We start from the raw sequence: 21,614 nt of genomic DNA, 5'->3' as shown, positions 1-21,614 counted from the left end.
TATTTTTTTTACTAAATTTAAATAATTCTAATATTTTTTTTTACATATTTGATGGATATATAATTAATTTAAATTCTGTTAAAAACAAAAAATATCATATTCATCTTAAAATTTAATTTTTTAAAATTCCAGTCGTCGGTTCTTTGACACCGCCGCCATTTGAGGCCCAATTGTTCGTCTTCCGACGAACAATCTGATAGTAATATACACAATAAACATACGACAATGTTCATAATTCAACTATACACACATAAACATCAAAATAATCACTAAATAGACTGTTTATTTAAAGGACGAGTGTAATTATTTTTTCATTTTTTTTCTTTAAAAAGTGAAGCTCATTGTGGTGTAATCAATATATATTATTATAAGCATAAACACATATGTCATTTTACTCGGCATAGCCAAAAACTTACCTTAATTTACACATAACTATTTTATTTATTACCTAAACTGAGTCATAACAAGATCTCAACAACATTAAAAATAATAAATCAAGTTCAAAATCATCATGAACATTAAATCTTTTCACTAAATTTAATTCAACATTAATTCCTAAGTAATACATTAATTCATTTTTTTAATTACATATTCATTAAAATATATTATAATATAAATTTATTAGATTTAATTAGGTTTAATAAAAAATTAAAATTAATTTTAATTAGTGTTAAATAGAAAATATAAATTATTTTTAAATATATATAAATTTTATAAATGACATAATTAATTTACTAATTATTAAATTTAAAAATTGGCTTGAATTTAAAATTAGGTTTATTCACCCAAAAAATACCAAACTTATTTTTTATGTGTCAGTTATAGCCAAACCTTATTTAAATATTTCAGCTGACATGTCATCCAATTGCTTAGTTGGCGGTGACGTGGACGACACGGTGTCAAAAAAACCGGTTCGATTCAAAAATGGCTAAAAAAGAAACAGAACATATAAGGTTTGGCTAAATCTGGTGATTTTTAAAGGTTTGGCTATAATTGACACAAAACGTATAGATTTGGCATTTTTTGGTGATTAAGCCTTTTTTTAATACCAAACCTTTTAGGATGTCCTGAGTTAAAGTCAAACCTTTCAAAATCGGTTTGTTTAGCTCATTTTAAGGTATTCAAAATTTTTTATAGCCAATTACGAACCGGACCAAAAATATTGTCATGACATTCGCGCCTTAACATGGCGAGTGACATAATTTTTTTCGGTTTGATTCGACGATGGCTATAAATGGTTTTAAATATCGCAAAATGGGCTAAACCAGCCGATTTTGAAAGGTTTCGCTATGAATTAATTAAATATTATTCGTTAGTTCAAATTAAAATAAATTAAATTATAAATCCCGAGCGAATAATTTTAATGTTAATATTCGCGAAATATTTTGACAAAGCTACCGTCAAACTTTTATGAAATTTGGACGTAATAATTTTAATTAAGCGGGACTGATTTGGACCTAATAAATCTTCGGGGATTTATTAAAAATAAAATATAAGTCGGATGCGAATAAAAGTTATATTTTTATTTGTTTTATATATTATTGGATTTTTGGGTAAAGTTTGACGGAATTCGAAATTAGTCTCTGTTTGAACTACGAACGACTAATTAAAATCAGAGTTAAAGTGCATGATTGAGTTAGTACCAAATGGTACTTTAGCCAAATCATTTCCTATATATATATATATATATATATATATATATATATATATATAAGTGAGGGGGCACGTTCATTTCATTTTGTAGAAATGTAAAATGAGGTGCATGCTAGCTTCATCCATCAGAGGCGCGTGATTTTAGGTTTCGCCGCGGCGCGATCCATTTCGCGATTCTTACTCCGGTTCTTCAACGAATCCATTAATAATCGAGGTATTAATCTCGTATACGAAGTTTATTTCGATATATAATTATTATATATTTGATATTAAATGGTAAACGTATCGAATTGATCGTGTGCGTATCGATTCAACGTTTTAATTATAGAATTAGATGTTTTGGATTGTGTTTAAGTGTTAGGGGCGAGAAAAGCGAGTTAGCACGTCGGAATACAGCCGCGGATCGTCCCCGAGCTACACGAGGATGCTGCACGAACGTGCAGCGAGATACACGAACGTGCAGCGAGATACACGAGCGTGTATCTTGCAGGTTTCACGAACGTGAAGCCTATCGCTGCACGAACGTGCAGTGCTTCCGATCTGAAACAGTAGGGCTTCTTCGGGGGTCCACACACGCGACACTGAAACTTAAATTCAGACAGTTTCAAGTCGTGAAATCAATCGTAATTTGATTGAAGTTCAGAATGTGAACTAAAAAGTTTAAAAGATTTAAAAGAACCTAGACGTTTGAGAATAGTTGGTTTATGAATACGATATGATGTTTTAATAAAGCCATACATTAATCAAGTGGATTAATGTTAAAGGACTATAAGTCCATACCAAGAGTGGTATTATAAATTGAACGAGAAGTTCAATATTGAGATTAGTTTATAAGCGTTGTTTATAGAATCGTCTATAAACATTAATTTATTGAGTCTATCGTTTATACGATTGGAGTAGAGTTAGAATTCAATGTCTAATATTATTTTGACATTTGAATTTGAATTAGATCCGACGAGTAGTCGATCTAGCGAGCCAAACACCAACGTGTTTGACTGACAAGCTTGCTTGGAGCTTATGTCTTTGAAAATGGGGACGACAGTTCTGTGAGTTTTACTTTGTGGTTTTTATATTTGAATATGTATGTTTAAACTGTTTTTAATAACAAATCGCACTAGTATAATTATGTCATGAAAGATCCATTGGAACAAACCTCCTATAGGTTTTCAATAAGACTGTGTGATCACCAGTAATACGATAGATATGAGACTGTGTCTGACATAGAGGTCAGTTAATGTCATTGGGCGTTGGAAGTGCTAGTGACCCTGACTTAACAGTCTGAGACGGCAGTAACGGTTACGGTCACGGGCAATACTGTGATGGCAGTTTCACGGTTACGGTCCAGACACCAGGCTTAGATGGCAGTGATTCAGTTCACGGTCCAAAGCCCATGTTGTGTAGGTTAAGACCCATACAATAGTCTGCCTTGTAGGGTTTCATCTGGATCGACTAATTAGTAATATTTTACATAAACAAATGTTTTATGTATTTGTGATTTGAATATTTAACTGTAAATTGTAGACTCACTCAGAAATATTTATATTTTTGACCCTCCCCAATGTTCACCTTTTCAGGTTATCAAGTATGAGGTCCGACTTCCACAATAATTCCGGAAGTCAGTGTCAGTCATACCTCTAGAACTGCAAGTAGTCGGCGACTGGAAAGTCTGTCTTTCTGTTTACAGCATGTCACGACCGAAATTCCACCCTAATCCAAGTCATGACCGGCGCTAGGGAATGGGAATGGTTGTTCCGAAACCCGTAGCAAGCCTAGAATCTCTAAAAAAACTTTTCGCACATATTATTAGTGGATCGTACCTCGCGTACGATCTGTTTTCAGAAAACACCGTTAAAACCTTTCTTGTTTAACGCAAACACATTTTTGAAATATACATATAAGCGAAATATGGTTTCAGAAGTACCGGTTAGATAACCTTGTTATCTTAACCCTCGCTTCCTTCTGAAAACTTGGCGTGGTGATTATTGGAAACCAGGGACTTATCTTTCGCTTGCCTTAACACACAGGCAGCCCTGTTCCCAACCACACGCCACTGTTAATATGTTTAATAAAATAAGCGGACACCTTGCGTCTCGCAACGGTGGTATTAAACATATTAAAATACACGGCAGACCGGTTACACATAGCCGGCGTATATAAAACATATTGTTTTTGACCCTCACAAAAACACACGAGGCCGACTCGGTAACTAGATACAATATGCCACTAAACAGCCACCCAGAAGGTATACACATGCACTAGATCCTATCAGAGTATCTAAACAAAGGACTTGTGGCACGGCTGCTGGCACATTGCATTTATACTATTGCAGCATACTAAGAGTACAAAATCCTATGTACATTACCAAAGAAGAGCTTTCTTGAAGGAGGGATGTGGAAGCTCGACTGACCTCAAAGCTCATTTCCTGAAAATGGGATGACAACAACGGGGTCAGAAATATAAATATTTCTGAGTGAGTAAACAATTTACAGGTAAATACCAAAATCGCATCATATATATAAAACAGTTCTATATATAAAATATTACCAATTTATCGATCCATCTGAAACTCTAGTCCACAGTTGTCCTAACAGACACACTAATCTCATGAGCTTATAAACAACAGAATAAAGACCGTGAATTGAATCACTGCCGTCCAATTCTGTATCTCTGGTACCTGGACCGTAATCAAAAACTGCCTTCGCGGTTTATTCCGCGATCGTAACTGTATTACTGCCGTCTCAGGGTTTACCCGTGAAGTCAGGGCATTTACCTTCCCAATGACTTACACGACATGCATACCTCTATACCTCGACAGAAGTACATCTAAAAATCGGTGTTGGTGATCACGCAATCCTATTGCCGCCTAATAGGTAGCTCGTTCCAATGGACCTCTCTTGGCTAGTTTATATTACTGTGATTTATGGATTTAAAACAATTGAATACTGATATTCAAAAGTAAACATGTAAACTCACAGTACTGCTAAGTTAGACTCCCCTGAGTCCTGGTCTGACTGCTGGACAGCTAGTCGGATCAAACATACAAAACACACAAGCCAAACATCAATACTTATTTCTGTTATAAACATCTAGGTCCTGAAACCTAGGTCCAGACATATCATACAATTCACATAACACAAACACATATGGTCTTTTTCTTTTTAAAAACCATTTAAACTGTTTTCATCTCAAGAAAACATTTAGACTTCACTCTAAAAGTCCTTTTAGGTATAGTTATACCTAATAAAATTATTTAATAGTATAGACTTGATTGCCAAAACAATTCACAGTCGTATACTATGTATTTAGCAACATCGTTTGCTAAATCTTTTAAACCGGTTAAACGCCGACTTTAACTCTTTTAAAGTCCTTTTTAAACGTTTACTTTACTTTTAAAATCTCATTTTAAAAGTCTTTAGCTTAGGTTTAAAGACTCGTTTCACTTTCTTTTAAAAGAAGTTATCGTTTTTAAAAATTTTAGTTCGATGAAACTACGTCAAACAAGTAGGGCAAAAGCCCCAAAAGTCCTCCCCCCATTTAGCGTCGGACCTGCTGTGTATGGCACAGCAGGTCGCTGCACGACCGTGCAGCTTTGGCTGCACGTTTGTGCAGCATCAATGTTGCACGTTCCTGCAGCATTGCTGCACGTTCGTGTAGCTACCAAGCTGCACGTTCGTGCAGCCTATTTCCAGCCCGTGGAAATTCATTTTCCCGGGCATTCCGACGTGCTCGGAACGCCCGGATCGCTACAAACGTGTATACAAACGTCATAGTTCACAAAAACACAATCAAAACGCAATTCGGACGTTTAAAACGATTAATCGATTCGGTAACCGTTTATAAACGAATATATATTCGAAATATATCGAAATAAACGTTTAATATTAAATTAATAACTCGATTACTTGAGTAATCGTCGAAGAAACGGAGTTAGAATCGAAAAACGGACGAATCGGCGCGAAATCGCATAAAACCCTAACTCCTCGCCACTGTTGAGAGCAAAGCTGCTCAACCTTTCCTTATGAAATAAGAAAATGAGTTATCTGTACTCAGTTTAGCCCATTTGAATCATATATATATATAATTGGCGAAAGTGCAGTTTAGTACTAGCTCAATCATGCACTTTAAACCAACTTTTAAATTAGTCGTCCGTAGCCCGAACAGAAACGACTTTCAAATTTCGTGAAAATTTACCCAAAAAATCTAATAAAATATAAAAAAATATATAATTTTTATTCTTATCCGACTTATATTTTATTTCTAATAAAGCATTTTCGATTTATTGGGCCTATATAGACCGCGCTTGATAAAATATATACTCCCAAATTTTATCAAATTTTCACGATAACCTTTTTAAAATATTTCGCGAATATTGGCACCAAAAATATTCGCACGAGACTTATGAATTATTCTGCACCCAATTCATAAGTTTATATTATTCCCGTTAACTTTATAAATAACCAAATTTAAATTTCTAAAATTTAAATTTGAAATCCTATTGCCACAATATACTTTTAGGGACGCTTATAAATTAAATTTATCTTTAAATTTAATTTACCTACTCCCGTCTAATAAAATATTAGACACATGGCAATATTTTATCCTTTAAAAATTCCGGGTTATTACATAGCATTTCAACTTATTTTAATAAACTCTAATTGAACTACTGTATATAATATATGTTTGAAAAGCTGCGTATTTTCTAAAATGCTATGACTAGTTGTTTGAGAGATACACTGGTTTCATGTGTTTAGCATTTTAGGATTGTATCGGAAACAGAGCAAGTACGTCATATGAGATTGATGTTTGCGCTCTGGTTTCTTGAAATACAATCGGGGTTTTACGAACCCAATTTTTCAGAAATATGTTTTCGTTAAACAAGAAAAGGTTTTAACGATATTTTCTGGTAACAGATCATACGTGATGTATGGTCTTGAATTGCGAAAAATTTATAAAGGTTTTTAGGCTTGCTACGGATTTCAGAGCAACCACTCCCATTCCCTAGCGCCGGTCGCGACCCGCGGATTTGGGTCGTGACAAACTTTGTATCAGAGCAATAGTTATCGGACTCGAGAATTTAAAAACATTGCTGATACATGGAAATAAAGTATGGGGTAGATGTCATAGGTACTCATAGGAACTACTGCAGCACATAGGATTCGAGTCATGTCTCCTACATATATTCTTATGTTTCATAGGTTCTCAGCCTTCCCTTTCGGGATATAAGACTGCGATATCGTGTGTGTGGTCTAGACGACTCGATAGCGATGCTTGTATATCAAGCATGGAAATTACGTGAAGACACTGTCCAAGTCATTCGATAGTAGTACAAGGAGACGATTGACAGAAGAAGTATGAATTCAGAGAAGGGGAGTAGTTGTGAGGAAATCTTACTGGTTACAGAGTTTAGGGCCAGGAGGAAACTTACAAAACCAAATGACATAACCTGTTATGGTTATTCATTTAAATGATTTTAAAAGCATAATTGCGCCTAGACATGAGACGTCATCACCCTGTGCACAATTATGCAGATGTTTTAAAAAGTAAGTTTTTGAACAAATTGTTTTGAAAGGGGCCAAAGATGATGGAAATATTTCAAACGAATTTGTTTTTCTTGTAAGTACACCTAGACCAGAACTCTGTAGTAAAAGTAAATACTCGAGATCAAGTAGTAAGCGATTTTCGAGGGGGTCAACATAAGCATATGAGAATAGAAGTTGGAGAATACAAGTTATGGACAGGAAAGCACAAAACTAGTTGTAGTTAAATGAATTACAACTTGTGTCGGATATATATATATATATATATATATATATATATATCCGAGTTACGACGAGCTAAGGATAAGTATATCCTTAAACAAGATGTTTAAGGCATTGTACTCTGAGACACTAAGATTAAGAAAGGTCGAATAAAACCTACCGATCTAGATGTTGGAGAAACACGATTTCTCACCAGTGATTAGTATAACTTGAGTTTAAAAAGACTCAAGATAAGTGGAAGACACTCGAATCAAAGTGTAGTAGATAAAGATAGTGTATTGATGAAGCAAGTTTCAGATGATGTCTGAAAATTGACAGGGTGTAGTAAAAACCCTGATAACCTTTAATTGAACCGTTGGATCGGTTTAATTTTGGAATATGATATTCCTAAGATGCTTGCCTAGAAGTTAACCGTTGCGATCGTCAAACGAAAAGTTCGACGATGGATACTTTTGAAAGTACTGATGAGAAACTTGCGTAATTTTGGCAGTAAGCCAAAAATGCAAGGGATGAAATTATGAAATATTAAATTTAATTAACTTTGTAAAAAAAAACATAAAATATACATGGCGAATAGGGGTGAGCAAAACCGAATCAAACCATTAATCCGATCCAAACCAATCCGAAATTAATTTTGGTTTGGTTAAAATGAATTGGTTTGGTTTTAAATTACAAAAAAATATGGTTTTTGGTTTTGGTTTGGTTTCAACTAGCGGTTAACCGAACTGACCGAAAAACCGAAGTTTACAATAATATTATTTTTATTAATATTTATATATGTATAAATAAATATAAAATTTATTTATTGAAATATTTTTATATGAATATAATATGTACTAGTTTCGCATTACGTGCTATGCACGTGGCTCGTAACGTAACTCTTCAATGAACATATTAGTAAATTTATTATAATTATATCAATTTTTTATTTATAATTAATATTAAATTAGTTAAGAATTTTTATAAAAATAAATATAAATATAATATATTATGTTATTAAATTTTTTTCCATACTGAATTTATTCTTCTTTTGATTTTATAATAATCATAATTAAAATTAACTTAATTTTATTAATAATATCTTTAAAAATAATAAGATATAAATTTAAATAATAATATATTGACAAATACAGTATTTTAATTTTGTAGTTGAATCAAACTAAAAGATAGGTATTCCTACTAATTTGGAGATAATTTAGTTATTTTTTACATACTAAAAACTAATTGGAAATAATTTTGCTACATATTCTAATTAGGATTTTAATTACAATAGTAATTAATTAAATAACTAATTAGTTAATGACTATAAAACCTTTATTTAATAGTAAACTGAAAAGGATTATTCAGTAAATTTGCTTGTCCCCCCCATCCGTGCTTTTATATATAGTTTAGATGTATAGATACATATATAAAAATAAAACATATAAATTAATACACACATATAAGTAAAAATTATTACGTATAATTTCAATTATTACGTATAATTATATATAATTTTTATCTAAATCTATATTAACCGAACCGAACCGAAACTGATGCTAAAGTTTGGTTAATCGAACCGAAATTTTATATGAATATTTGGTGTGGTTTGGTTTTTACATTTCTTGTTAAAATATGGTTTGGTTTTAGAGTTTACCAAATCAAACCGAATCAAGCCGAACCATGCTCACCCTTAATGGCATATACATGTATTATACCTCAAAAAATTAGCTGATGTTAAATCGTTACTTATAATAGTCCCTATCATCCTCCAATAATTAGAAGCTTTTTCAAAATTGTCATAGCCTATCTGGTTACCATAAAAGATTTCTTAATTCTAAGCTGTTCTTAAAAGGGACAAAATTGTCGAGCAACAATTGATTCCAAAAGAATGTCCTCCACGGCAAATCATAATTTCTTTCATAATTCCATAAATTGTGAAACAACTGTACAAAGCACATGGCACTACATTTTGTAATTTCTCTGTATGATTAACCACATGTATCTACACAAAGAATTTATCTACTTACACAATTTTTACATCACCATAATTAACCAAAACAAACAAAACTACCAAAATTTTCAAAAGAAAGAAAAAGAAAACCCAAATTCCTCGCAGCTCAGCTTCATTCATCTTGCCATGGCAGAAGGTTGGTTAATGGGTCCTTAAAACTTTGCAATACTCGATCTCTAAGCCCCGTGTCAGTCACTTCACAAAACCTACTCGACCAATCCGCCGGCTCTACTGCTCGGGTCCCTAAGCCCGGGGCTCGGTCCCTCGACCCAACATTTTGCTCATTCTGCCAATCAACCACATAAGTCGCTACCCTCCTATAAAACTTCTCCTTAAACACCTCCCAAACTTGATACTTGTAATGATTAATAGCCAGAATCCCCCTATCCGCATTCACATATCTAAAACCATCCCTTAAATGAAAATGGTGCACCACATTTATCAATGTCGAATTCAACGCCTCCGGTTTCACTATACTCTTGTGTCTCTCCGGTACCGTCATCCGACAAGTGTAACCTACAGAAACACCTTGTACCGGTACGTGTTTCAACCCGGACGGTCCGAAACTATGGCAAGGAATCCGTAGCTCGGCCACATTGTTACCATTAGACTCCGATTGATTCCGTATAGCATCTTGCAAATTTAACCCGGTTGGCAAGTGAAGAAACTCATCTACATCAATAAACCCAACCCATTCACATACGCTTCGAGCCCTTAATGCACAATGAGCGAACCCCGCCTCTTGGGTCTTAACCCAAGGCCAAATGTGCCTCGAAATTTTATAATTGGCATCAATTAAAGACTCTACAACACTATCAATATCATCTTCACTATTGTTATCGTAAACAAACCAACGCTGGACTCCAATTCGGGCATGGTACATCACCCATTCCTTTAAAAACCTGCCTTGATTCCGCGACATTGTGCATATGCACATTTCATGCGGCTTCCCGGGTCCCAGATTCGGTCCCGAATCCGTCAATGAGCCGAACCCAGGCCGGGCTATGGAGTGTAAAGTTCCTCTACCTTTCAATCGAATTGAAACCTTTATAGAATTGTTCACTTTTGCTGGATTATTCAGTATGCTTAAAGGGGTTTGACACCGTGCAATCTCTTGAGCTATTGATAAAACGTTGGATCTTAATATAAATTTCGGTGTCCTGAAATCCCAACCGTACACGCACTCAAATTTAGAAGCGTTGTAAATTCTATCAGGCCGTAAATTAAACCCTTTAACAAAAACGACAGTCGTATTGTCCCGGTCCAGCATAGCTTCATAAACAAGCGAGTCCCACTTGTGAGTGGACCCAGCGTTTACAAAACCACCACCTGATTTTAACTCAAGTGAAACGGTAGAGCCACGTGGATTAAGTGGACACCGCACGATCTGATCATTCAGATCGCGACCGTGTATTTGATTAGGAGGCAGGGGCTTTAATAATGACGATGATGAGTTGGCAGAAAGATACACGCAACTTATGTCCTCTTTTGTAAATAAACGAGATGACTGAGGGTAATTTAGGAATAACAGAACCTGGTCTGGTAACATAACGGTTTCCCGAATTAAAATCGAAGGTTTCGCCGGTGAGGCGCTGAGCACGGCGGTGGCCTCGAGCGCCGGCCGTCTCCATGCGTAGACGATTTCCGGTTGAAATTTCTCTGTTTCAAAATTGAACTAATTTAATTGAATAAAATAGTGAGAAACTTAATAAGATAAAATTAAATAAATTAAAATACCTCCGAAATAGTGGCGAAAAGTGGAGACGGTAAAGAGGACGACAGAGAAGACGACGAAAAGAGTACACCAGAAGAATCGACTCCACGAAACGACGTCGCCGCGCCTCCTGCGATCCTTCATTTCGCGACGGGTGTTGCTAAAACTAACAACCAGAAGATGATTGGAAGATTCCGCTGCTGATACATGAAGATGGTAGTAGGGGTGATTTTTATAATGATAAAAAAATGGGTGGAGTTTGAATTATTGAAATCAAGTGGCGTTGTTTTCTATTGGGCACTTGAAAAGATAGAAGAAAAGAATGTTAATGGGCGGAAGAAAGTGAAAGAGAGAGAGAGAGGGGAAAAGGGAGGAGAAATCTGAAAGTTTGATGTTTCGAGCGTTTCTATCGGGTTTTTATGCGGTTTGGTATTTCTCCTCTTCGAGAGGAGGTGAAGATAATTTATAGTAACAAAAGTCATAAAAGAAAAAGTAGAATATTAAGTTTTTTGTTGAGAAAATGACATCCAATCCCTCAAAATCTCAAAATATTATGTTAATAACCCATCTTTTATTTTCTTACAAAAATTCCTCAAATTTTAAACGTTTCTTTCATGCCTACCTTTTTGCATTTTTTATTCCTATTTTATCCCTGATGTATTTTGCTTATTGTGTGTGTAATACACTGAATCATTTTTTCTATCATCTCCTACACAACGGTTATTTCCATTAATACAATTTAAATCCCTTCTTCTGATAATTACTCAGCACGACATCACCACGATCTCAGACTCCCACCTTGCTAACAGTTAGCTTCTTCTCCTCCATTATCTCCTAACTTCCTCCATTATTCCTTAACTTCCTCCATTCTTTTTTTTCCGACCTGTTTATATGGTTACCACACGCGGTGGGTCTGATTCTCAACCTGAAATCAAACCTGGCGAAATGAGGAAGAAGACCGTTGCAAAGAAACCTCAAAAAACTGTAAAAAAAATCAACTAAAGAAGCTTCAGTTCGTCCATCTCCTACCTCTTTGAAGAAGATACATGCAGATGATTTAATCCGGTCACCGAAGAAGCACAAAGGCATTTCCATCAATGAATCAAAAAAAAACTGCTCCTAAGGTGTGATTTCATACTTTTCTAACTTACTTAGAGTTCACATTTAGTCTATTATAGGTTTTCTTAACATTTATTCTATACTCAATAGATTTTCAATTAAGTTATATTTATTTAGGGTTTATACTTGATCTTGTGTATAATGTTTTTTAATTATGAACTTAGTAGTTATTAAACAAACAATTGTTATGTCTTCTGTTTTTTATGTATTTGTTATTTTCCAGGTTTAGGTTTTTGGTTTTAAGTTTTATCAACCTGTTTTCATTATGATTTGTAGCTGTTTTTGCAGGTTTGTTTGTTTTTTTTTTCAATTTTTTTGTTTTTATTTTCATTTCATTTTTTTTGTGTAATATTGGTTCATATCTATTTGACATTGAGTTTTTATGAATTATGACATTTTTCGCTTTCATTTATGTACATCTATAGCAGTTTAAACTTAGTTGAGAAGAATTGTTATGTATTTGTTATTTTCCAGAATTAAGTTTATTATTTTAAATTTTATCAACCTATGTTTCATTATGATTGTAACTGTTTTTGCATGTTTGTTTGTTTTTTTAATTTTTTTTGTGTAATGTTGGTTCATATCTAGTTGACATTGAGTTTTTTTGAATTATGACATTTTTCGCTTTTCATTTATGTACAGCTATGGCAGTTTAAACTTAGTCGAGAAGTTCATTCTCACTCCAAGGTCGATACGCGCATGTCGTATGATATCATTTCCGAAATCAAATCGACTCTTAATGCCAGTGAATTGGAAATGTTCCGAAATCAAATCGTACAATTGAACAAATCTGAATTATGGTTTGAAGTCGGCGGGTGTCGGCTGAAATTTGGCATTGAAGAATTTGCGCTGGTGTCTGGTTTAAACTGCCAAGGTGACAGCAGTAAATATGGCTATCCAAAAGTTGCAAATGGCCTTTATGACAAGTACTTCAGCGGGCTGCAATCGGTTTCTAAACAAACCCTTCAGGATTTGTTTTTATCTAGGCGTTGGGATTCGGAGGAGGACGGTTTTAAGCTCGCATTTATGCATTTTTTGCACAATTTCTTGCTTGCTTCACCAAAGACTGCTCGTATCCCTTTGAAAGACTTTGATGTCGTTGATTCTGCCGATTTTAATGACTATCTGTGGGGTGTTGATGTATTCAAGTGCACGTTTGATTCCCTGGCCACAAAAGCTGTTCTTACTCCAGGATGTCTTAAGGCTGAAGACAATGCTTACCACTATCGCCTAAATGGTTTTCCATATGTATTGCAATGCTGGTTCTATGAGTGCTGCCTGGCAGCCAAAAAAACTTTTGTTCAACTTGTGAACAAAACTGCTATCCCGCGTATTTTGAGATGGCAAGCATTTTTTCATCCAAAATACATTCCTGTCGACAGAGAACTCTTTGTTGAATTTGCATCTGATCAGGTTTGCAGATTTTTAATTTTATGATTTTTAAATTGAATTTATCATTTGCTTTTTTTTCATGTATGGTTTACATTGGGTTCACATTTGGTCTATGTGTAGGTGTTTTTTCGGTCTATTGTTCCAACCCCTGCAGAAAAGAATGCCCTTCCTTTAGGTGACTTTTTCAAAAAGAATAAGGATAAGGGTAAGGCAGTGAATGATTCTAATGTTAGCCAAGTAGGTGGGAATGAAGACGGTTATTGTCCGGCGTTTGATATATCGAATGCTTCTGAATCAATAACGCAAACTTTGGATTTAAGTAAAATGGAAAAGAAGCTTCAAGTTTTGATGGTTGGTCAGAAGACCATGCAGGCTGACATATTGGAGTTTAAACGTGTTTTCACTTCCAAATTTTCCGAAGTTTTGACAGTTGTAAATTCGTTGAATGCGATGCTTACTGATATTGTTGATTCAAAAAAGGTAACGTGTTTTGATTTTTAGTACTTTTATCATTTAATGTTACTGTTTTATGTTATTATAATAGTTTACATTTTTTATTAATATGTACTGCTTTGCTCTAATTACAGGACAAAGTTGATGATTCCAATGTAGATGCCTCATCTTCTCGAGATGGCAGTGAACATGAGGATGATTCTAAATCATCTTCTATTGAACCTGAAGTTTCTATTGAAACATAAAACACTGATTCTGAAGATTCTGCCATACTTTTAAAGGTTCAGTAAAATATAATTTATTGTATTTCATATTATGTTTTTGTAACTGAATATGAACTTAATATGAACTTCATATATGTAACAGACTCTGAGTAAGAAAAAGAAAGAATGTGATAGTGTGCAGACATAAAGTGTTGAGAAGGAGAAAAATGCTGATCTTCCCGCGAAGAAAAATAGTTCTATAGGAACCGAAGGAGGAGTTGAAGATTCCGTTGATGCTCAAAAGGTCACGCATACTGATGAAATCGATCCTAAGTCTTATTCTGTAAAAGAAAATAAAGAGGGGGAGTCTTCTGATGAAGAAGAAAGTAATGAAAAAATAGAAGAGGTAGGGGAGCCTTCTGATGGAGAAGAAAGTGATGAAAAAAGTGAAGATGTAGGTGAGTCTTCTTGTGAGGAAGATGGTTCTAAAAAAATGGAAGATGCAGATTTGGTTGACGAGAAGGCTGGTGATTGGACTGACATTACTGATAATGTTCCAAATGAGAAGAATATGGAAGCTGATGTTGTGATTGCTTCGACTGCTAAGGTATATTTAATATTTATAAATTAAATTTTGTTAATTTTATTTACCTTTTTAATTTCAATTTATTAGGTTCCGCGTGAAAGTAAGGCGATTTCAATATCTCCAACATGCACTTTGACAGAAGAAATGTGTGATGAGGCTGAAAAAAAGGCATATGAATCCATTGCTAAATTAAAATCTAAGGAGGTATTGTTTTCTTTAATTTTTATTAACTGTTTAACTTTATATGTGATGGTTTATATTAGGTTATTATTGAGTTCATATCAGGTTACTAAAAATGTGTTTTTTTTTACTTTTTGTAGATTGACTATATAGAAGCAAACTTCAGTACTGTTTCTATTAACCCTGATGTTGTGACTCCAGTTCCTTCTAAAAGGATTGTAAAACCTAGTTTTTTAATGAAGTCACCATTTTTGAACGAGTTTGGTTCTTCTTCAGGCTGCATTATGCCGAAGCCAAGTAATGGTAGCGTCTGTCTTTGTCCATTTGACGGTAATTGCATTTTTTTAGTGATGTCACTAAACAAGATATTGTTCGGAAATGGCTGGCAGAAGGCGATCCTAAAAGCTCCAGGTTCGTATGCTAACTCATTTTATATTTATAATTATTTTGTTTCACTTAGATTTTTTAATTTGTTTTCTTTTTGTTTTTAGGAAGAAAATATACGATTCAAAGACTGACATATTGCGTCCCCGTTTTTGTCTTGGCGTGGCTGACATTGACTCAAAAAGTTGGTTTTACAATCTTTTTCACATTGGACAGCCTATCGCGTGTTCTATTAGTATCTTCTTTCTTATTTTTTCTTTTTATTATTTTATTTATTTATCATTTTAATTACTCATGATAGCTGCAATAACCATAAGTTGACTACATATCAACTTATCTTTATTTTTTATTTTTTTGCAGCATGTAGATATTTTGCTTTATTATCTGAGGAAAAAAATTAAAAACGGACGTGGTGCAAACAAAAGATGCACAACTACTGACAATTTTTTCGATCGACGTATTCAAGCCATATACGCTTTATACTTGAAAAAGCAAGATACGTCACTTGTTTCTTCGAAAAATACAGCGGCTGAGTACATTTACGGTGGTCATATGCGTTGCAACACCAAGTGGGCTGATGTTGATGATGTTCTTTTCCCGATCAACTGCGGTAAAGATTGGCATTGGATATTGGCTCGGCTGAACTTCAAGGAACGATGCATATATGTCTACAATTCGTTGAGGTCAGTTCGAAGTGACTCATCTGCAATTGAGATCGTTAACTGCTATAGTGTGTTGCTTCCGCTCTTCCTTGAAGATGTCAACTTTTTTGAATCTCGAGATGACATAGATACTACCAGCGGTCCTTATGAGGGAAAGAGTATAACTGACCCATTCAGAATCGAGATTGTGCAGAACTTACCCATTCAAACTGATACGTAAGTCTTATATTTTTTACAATTTTTATTTAGTTGTTTTTTTAAAGTTATGGTGACAGAATATGAACTTGATGTGAACTGTATATGAACCTTATGTCATTCTTATCTATTATACCTCTTTAACATTTTTATCTTACTTCTTGCAGTGATTGTGGAGTTCATATGTTTGCCGCTGCTGAGTTTTTTGTTGATGGAAAAGTTATGCGGCAAGATTTTAGTGCCGAAGAACACCGTGCTCGTTATGCTTCGTCATTGTATTTTTATGGTCGTTGGAAGTACGAATCTTCAGTTCTTAGTGAAAATGAAGCTCCTTTGAAAATCAAGAGGGTGACTTCTTAGGCATTTTTCCTTTTAGGATTTTATTTTGTTTTGTATCGGAAATATATCTGAATATTATCGTACTATCGTACTTTGGATGTTATTATTTGTCTTTTGTTTTTTATATTGTAAACAGAATTTATATTTTTAATTATAGTTGGCACCATTTTTCTCTCTTTTATTTTATTTTTAGTCTACTATACAATTAAACATTTATTTGTTTCTTTGTGTAGCTTTTAAATATTAATTAAAAGTTACAGTTTTTTTATACCTAATATAAGCCATATTTGAACATAACTCTGTACAACTTATACTTAAAGACTATATGTGAACTTAATATTAACCTTATGTCAACGTAAAAAAAAACAAATCAACAAGTCTTTTTAAATTTATTACATATATTGTGGATTGCATTAATATATAGGACATTTTATATATAAAGAAATTGAAATTTATATTACTTTAAAACTTCAATATGTCTTTTTAATTGAAATGTATTTGAACCTCAAAACAACCTTATATCAACCTGAAGTGAACTTTAATAAATTGGATCATTTTTTCTTAGGCATATTCCTGCATGTCTTCACATTGTGTCCTTTTTTTTCACATCTGCTGCACTTGTTATGATTTGTAGTTCCTCGGCAGATCTAATTCTTTTCTTCCTAGGCCTTCCCGACTTTGTTCTTCCTTGTGATGTATTAACAATCTTTTGTGCCACTTCTTCTGGGACATTCCACAAACTTTCATCTACCACTGGATATACTGTTTCTTCATATGTCTTCAGTATTGTTTCTTTTGTGAAATAATGCGAACAAAATTTGTAAGGATCTTGATTGAATTCTTTGAGTATTGCCATTGCATGTGGGCAAGGAATTTCATCAATGTCGAATCTCCTACATGTGCACGTTCTTTCTTTAAGGTCGACAATGAACTTTGTTTTATGATCATAGACTGTCTTCACATTATCATTTGAATTTGAAACCTGCATTTTTAGTTAAATTTCAGTAACCATATATGAACCATTGAGCAATTGTGGTTAATAATAAGTTTTCGAATGATAAAAATCTGTGATGTTCCTTTTCTTGAAGCATTAAGTTTCCATGTGCAATTTGTATCCAAACAACTCAAGAAATATTGCCTTTCACATGATCTGCGTACCTTGAATTGAAAATGGTTTTTGATTGCATAAGAGCTCAAAACTGATTTCAAAACATCTTTGTTCTTGTATGACTGTCCTTCTTTGATTTCTCTATGTTTTGTGTCTGTTATTAAATTATCATCTTTGAAGTTACTTTCCACTTCATCTTCATCATGTGTGAACTCATTGTTCAAAAATCTAGCATAGTTTATCACATCGGACATCTGTTCTTTCCTTTTTTCACTTGTTGAGCCTACCTCATATGTTGATCTTGATGCATTTGCTGATTGTTGTCCTGACTGCACATCCGCATTTGATACATTGAAAGTTGAGTCAAAGAATGCCACTTCATTTCCGGACGATATGAATGAAATGCATAACGGGTACATCATGCAATATGTTGTATTCTTTTTCAGCTCCAAGAAGAATGACAAATTTCCATTGTCTGTTATTTTCATTGGTGGATAATTGTTTTTGACTTGATACTTAATTTTCAGGGAAGTTGACATAAGGTTGATATTGAGTTGCTTTGACAGAATTTCCAATAAACTGTTGTAGTCACTGTCTTCTTTAACCAATATTCCCATTGGTTCAAAATTTACATACTCCATGTTTTGATTCCATTCTCCATTGTAGTGAACAAATATCAAAATACTATGCATATCTGTTTTTTCACATAAACATAATGAAAAAAATCATTATTCAAAACAGTTACAGTTAACAATGTAATGCACTTGAAATCATATAATTTCATATTCATGTAATCTAACCTTAATAAATCAAAATTTTGTCTATTGAAATCGAATTAGATTCTCTTTTAATTTGAAATCCTTACTATAAACTTATTAAACTTATATTTAACTGAATTTACTATATATTTTTGTAATGTGTTATTATACAGATTTTTTTTATTTCTTATATTACTGATAACTAACATGGTTTGAGCTTGATCTTGAAGCTATCAATGGCAGAAAAATGGACAGAAGATTAGCTCGATTTTTATATAAATCACAGAGATCAACTTGACGTAATGTAAACGATTATTACTAACCTGGTTTGATCTTGACTGCGAAGCTATCAATGGACGAAAATTGCACAGAGATCAGCTCGGTAATGGAGTTAAGATGAGTATAATTTTTCTTTATAAATCCATTAACAATGGCAGATTTGATTGAGGTTGAAGATGAAGATTGTGTTTGTTGTTTGTTTGTAAAGAAAGTCTTTCCTATATTATACACGTTATTAGCTTGAGGTTATAAATGTCCTTTATTTTTTATTTGTAACTGATTTTGGGGTATTGAGGGATTCTTGCAAACTTTCCTATTATTTTGAGGGATTATTGCTTAAATAGAAAAGTTGAGGGAAAAACAATAGAAGGGGGACCATTTAGGAGAATCATGTAAATTGCTCTTTTTTGTTTTACTTTAATTATCTAAAGGCAAAACCCGTCCGAAGAGCCCTCTACTTTACCATTTTTGTTTGAGAAGTTCCTAAATTAAAGTTCGTCACTTCCGGATCCTTGTATTTTGCAGAATTACATTTTAATATCTCTTTTTGTATTTTTTTCAGTCCCTCTACTTACAATTTGTGATTTTTTCGGTATATAAAAAATGACTTAAAAGATTATAATTTGAAAGACTGGAAGAACAAATAAGGTAAGTAGAGGGCATTTACGAACACAAAAAAGTGCAGGGACTATCTGAACAAAAATGGTAAAGTAGAAAGGTTTCCGTATGAATTTTGTCTTTTCTAAATGATAATAATATTATTAAATTAATTTATTGATTCAGTTTTTATATTAAAATAATGATAATTAAATTTTAAATAAAAATAACTGACTATTTTTAAAATTTAAAATTTTATCTTTTTTTTGTCAAAGAAATTTTATCTTTCAAAATATAGTTTAAGGCGTAAATGACTCTCTACATATAAAAAGTATTGTCGTTTTACTTTAAATTTAATGGCTTATTTTCACCCGTCATCCCTGACATTCGAGTCTTCTATTATCAGAGTCCTTAAATATCATTTTCGGCCTGTAAAACCCCTGAACTTTGATTTTACAGCCTGTAAAACTCTTTTGTCTAAAAAATAACCAAAATACCCCTAATTAAAAAGAAAACAATTTAACCTAGCCAACCCAAACCCAAGCAAATATAAAATTGTCCACTCAATGTCTTATCTGCCACCCATTCACCCACTCAAATCTCAATGCAACTACCGTCACCTCACCCACCCCCACTCCACCGCCACTGTCACCTCATCCACCAATTCACTGTCGCTCCATCCACCGCCCATCAACCCACCCGTCAGCTCTTCTTGTGAGGTGAGAATTCATCTTCATAACTAAGAAGGCAAGCTGCTCCTCTTCTCAGACCATCTGAGAATATGAACAGTCTGTCTTCTCGGAAAAAACTGAAAAGTTTAATTTCATCTTATCTTCTGAGAAGACGAACTATTTGTCTTCTCAGATGAGATAGACGAACAACTGGTTCGTCTTCTCAGGTGAGAAGATGACCGGTTCGTCTCTCAGGTGAGAAGAGATTCTATGACCGAAAAAATTTGGACGGTTGTAGATATCAGAGATAGTTTCTGGCGGGTGTGCGCCGGCAGATGGATGGATTTTGATTTTAAGTTTGATTAGATGGTTTTAGATATAATTACATGATTTTAAGTTTGGTTAAATAGTTTTAGGTTTGGTTAGACGATTTTAACTTTGATTTTATAGGGTTGGACCAAGTTAATTTTTATATTATTATATGTTTCTCGGGATACTTTATTCATTTTTTGGACAAAAGGGTTTACAGGCCGTAAGATCAAAGTTCAAGGGTTTTACAGACTAAAAATGAAATTTAGAGATTATGGTAATAGAAGGCTCAGTTATCAGGGACAATGGGTGAAAATAAGTCAAATTTAACTAATAGAAAATCCATTATATCTCTAGATTATTGTCAAACATTGAATTTGACAACTTTAAAAAGTCTATCAGAGATTGTCTAAGTTCACTTGGAAAATGGTTGCATTTCATAGGCGTAAGTTGGCCCCATTGTAGTAGTTATTCATAGGAAAATTGTACTTGAAAATTAGTCTAATGGCTAAGTCCTCTTTGACATTTTAAAAATCGGGATTGGATCCTAATTTTTTATAGACAGTTATTTCGCCTGATTTAAAAAGTAATTAGTTTTTGTTAATTCTCGTTAACAATTAATCTATTATAATACTATCTTTGATATAAAGAAAAAGTTTCACTTGAAATTTTCTAAAGTTTTTTTTGAAAAGATATGACATTTTTTATTGGTTGAAAATGATAGCCAATTATTTTAGGTGTTGGACTCTCCATCAGCGAAGAAAGGGGAGGTATAGCCTTCTCCAACTTTTTAAAAATATCAAAATTTATACTAAAATTTTTAATATTTACACTTTAGTTCTCCCTAATTTTAAAATTCCCTTCTTTATGTCACAATGGCACCTTCAATGTTGAAATTCTGACTCCATCATTGCTCTCCAAATCACTAAATGTAAACCAGCTCTATCACAAAACTCATAATATAAATATATGAAATTTTAACGTGACTGACTATTTTATCTACTTTTTCTTCTCAAAATTGAACTCACCTTAATTTCATGGTCGAGAAGATTCGAGTTCTGAAAAATGTATTGATATGTTTTGGCCGAACTGACTTGAGCATCTAAAAAAAGGAGAAGTGTTTCAAATTTTTTTCTTCCTCTTCCACCATAGGATCAGAGCTTCCAAAAGCAGAATATGGTGTCAGCTACAAGTGGATAATACAATTATAACAAGAGTTTAATTTTATTATCTCATGAAGTTTGGTCCGAAATACTATTT

General features: G+C 33.5%; 3 protein-coding genes across 3 annotated transcripts; 1 reads left to right on the top strand and 2 right to left on the bottom strand.

Moving 5' to 3' along the window:
• Nucleotides 1-9,297: 9,297 nt before the first annotated feature.
• On the bottom strand, nucleotides 9,298-11,572 carry LOC126682405 (glycosyltransferase family 92 protein RCOM_0530710-like). The gene is made up of 2 exons (XM_050378071.2): nucleotides 11,143-11,572; nucleotides 9,298-11,064 (listed from the first exon to the last, which is right to left on the bottom strand). The coding sequence occupies exons 1-2, from the start codon at nucleotides 11,261-11,263 to the stop codon at nucleotides 9,518-9,520; spliced, it is 1,668 nt and encodes a 555-aa protein (XP_050234028.1). The 5' UTR covers nucleotides 11,264-11,572; the 3' UTR covers nucleotides 9,298-9,517.
• Nucleotides 11,573-12,216: 644 nt separating this feature from the next.
• On the top strand, nucleotides 12,217-16,653 carry LOC126681921 (uncharacterized). Its single transcript, XM_050377479.1, has 11 exons — nucleotides 12,217-12,243; nucleotides 12,515-12,526; nucleotides 12,881-13,651; nucleotides 13,751-14,110; nucleotides 14,218-14,310; nucleotides 14,507-14,893; nucleotides 14,960-15,076; nucleotides 15,193-15,463; nucleotides 15,544-15,620; nucleotides 15,797-16,314; nucleotides 16,461-16,653. The coding sequence occupies exons 1-11, from the start codon at nucleotides 12,217-12,219 to the stop codon at nucleotides 16,651-16,653; spliced, it is 2,826 nt and encodes a 941-aa protein (XP_050233436.1).
• A 387-nt stretch (nucleotides 16,654-17,040) lies between these two features.
• On the bottom strand, nucleotides 17,041-18,958 carry LOC126683267 (uncharacterized). Its single transcript, XM_050379115.2, has 3 exons — nucleotides 18,822-18,958; nucleotides 17,791-18,434; nucleotides 17,041-17,614 (listed from the first exon to the last, which is right to left on the bottom strand). Exons 2-3 carry the CDS (start codon nucleotides 18,430-18,432, stop codon nucleotides 17,216-17,218), a joined length of 1,041 nt encoding a protein of 346 aa, XP_050235072.1. The 5' UTR covers nucleotides 18,433-18,434; nucleotides 18,822-18,958; the 3' UTR covers nucleotides 17,041-17,215.
• Nucleotides 18,959-21,614: the final 2,656 nt, after the last annotated feature.

Source organism: Mercurialis annua, linkage group LG5 (assembly GCF_937616625.2).
Source record: "Mercurialis annua linkage group LG5, ddMerAnnu1.2, whole genome shotgun sequence".
NCBI classification, from domain to species: Eukaryota; Viridiplantae; Streptophyta; class Magnoliopsida; order Malpighiales; family Euphorbiaceae; genus Mercurialis; species Mercurialis annua.
This window is presented reverse-complemented; position numbering and strand designations above follow the sequence as displayed.

Coding starts and splice junctions, on each gene's coding strand:
- LOC126682405 (XM_050378071.2), bottom strand. CDS start 11,263: ATGAAGGATCGCAGGAGGCGCGGCGACGTCGTTTCGTGGAGTCGATTC. Junction 11,065..11,142: donor TTTTCGCCACTATTTCGGAG/GTATTTTAATTT, acceptor ATTTTGAAACAG/AGAAATTTCAACCGGAAATC.
- LOC126681921 (XM_050377479.1), top strand. CDS start 12,217: ATGAATCAAAAAAAAACTGCTCCTAAG. Junction 13,652..13,750: donor TTGAATTTGCATCTGATCAG/GTTTGCAGATTT, acceptor GTCTATGTGTAG/GTGTTTTTTCGGTCTATTGT. Junction 16,315..16,460: donor TTACCCATTCAAACTGATAC/GTAAGTCTTATA, acceptor TACTTCTTGCAG/TGATTGTGGAGTTCATATGT.
- LOC126683267 (XM_050379115.2), bottom strand. CDS start 18,432: ATGCATAGTATTTTGATATTTGTTCACTACAATGGAGAATGGAATCAA. Junction 17,615..17,790: donor AAAACCATTTTCAATTCAAG/GTACGCAGATCA, acceptor CTAAAAATGCAG/GTTTCAAATTCAAATGATAA.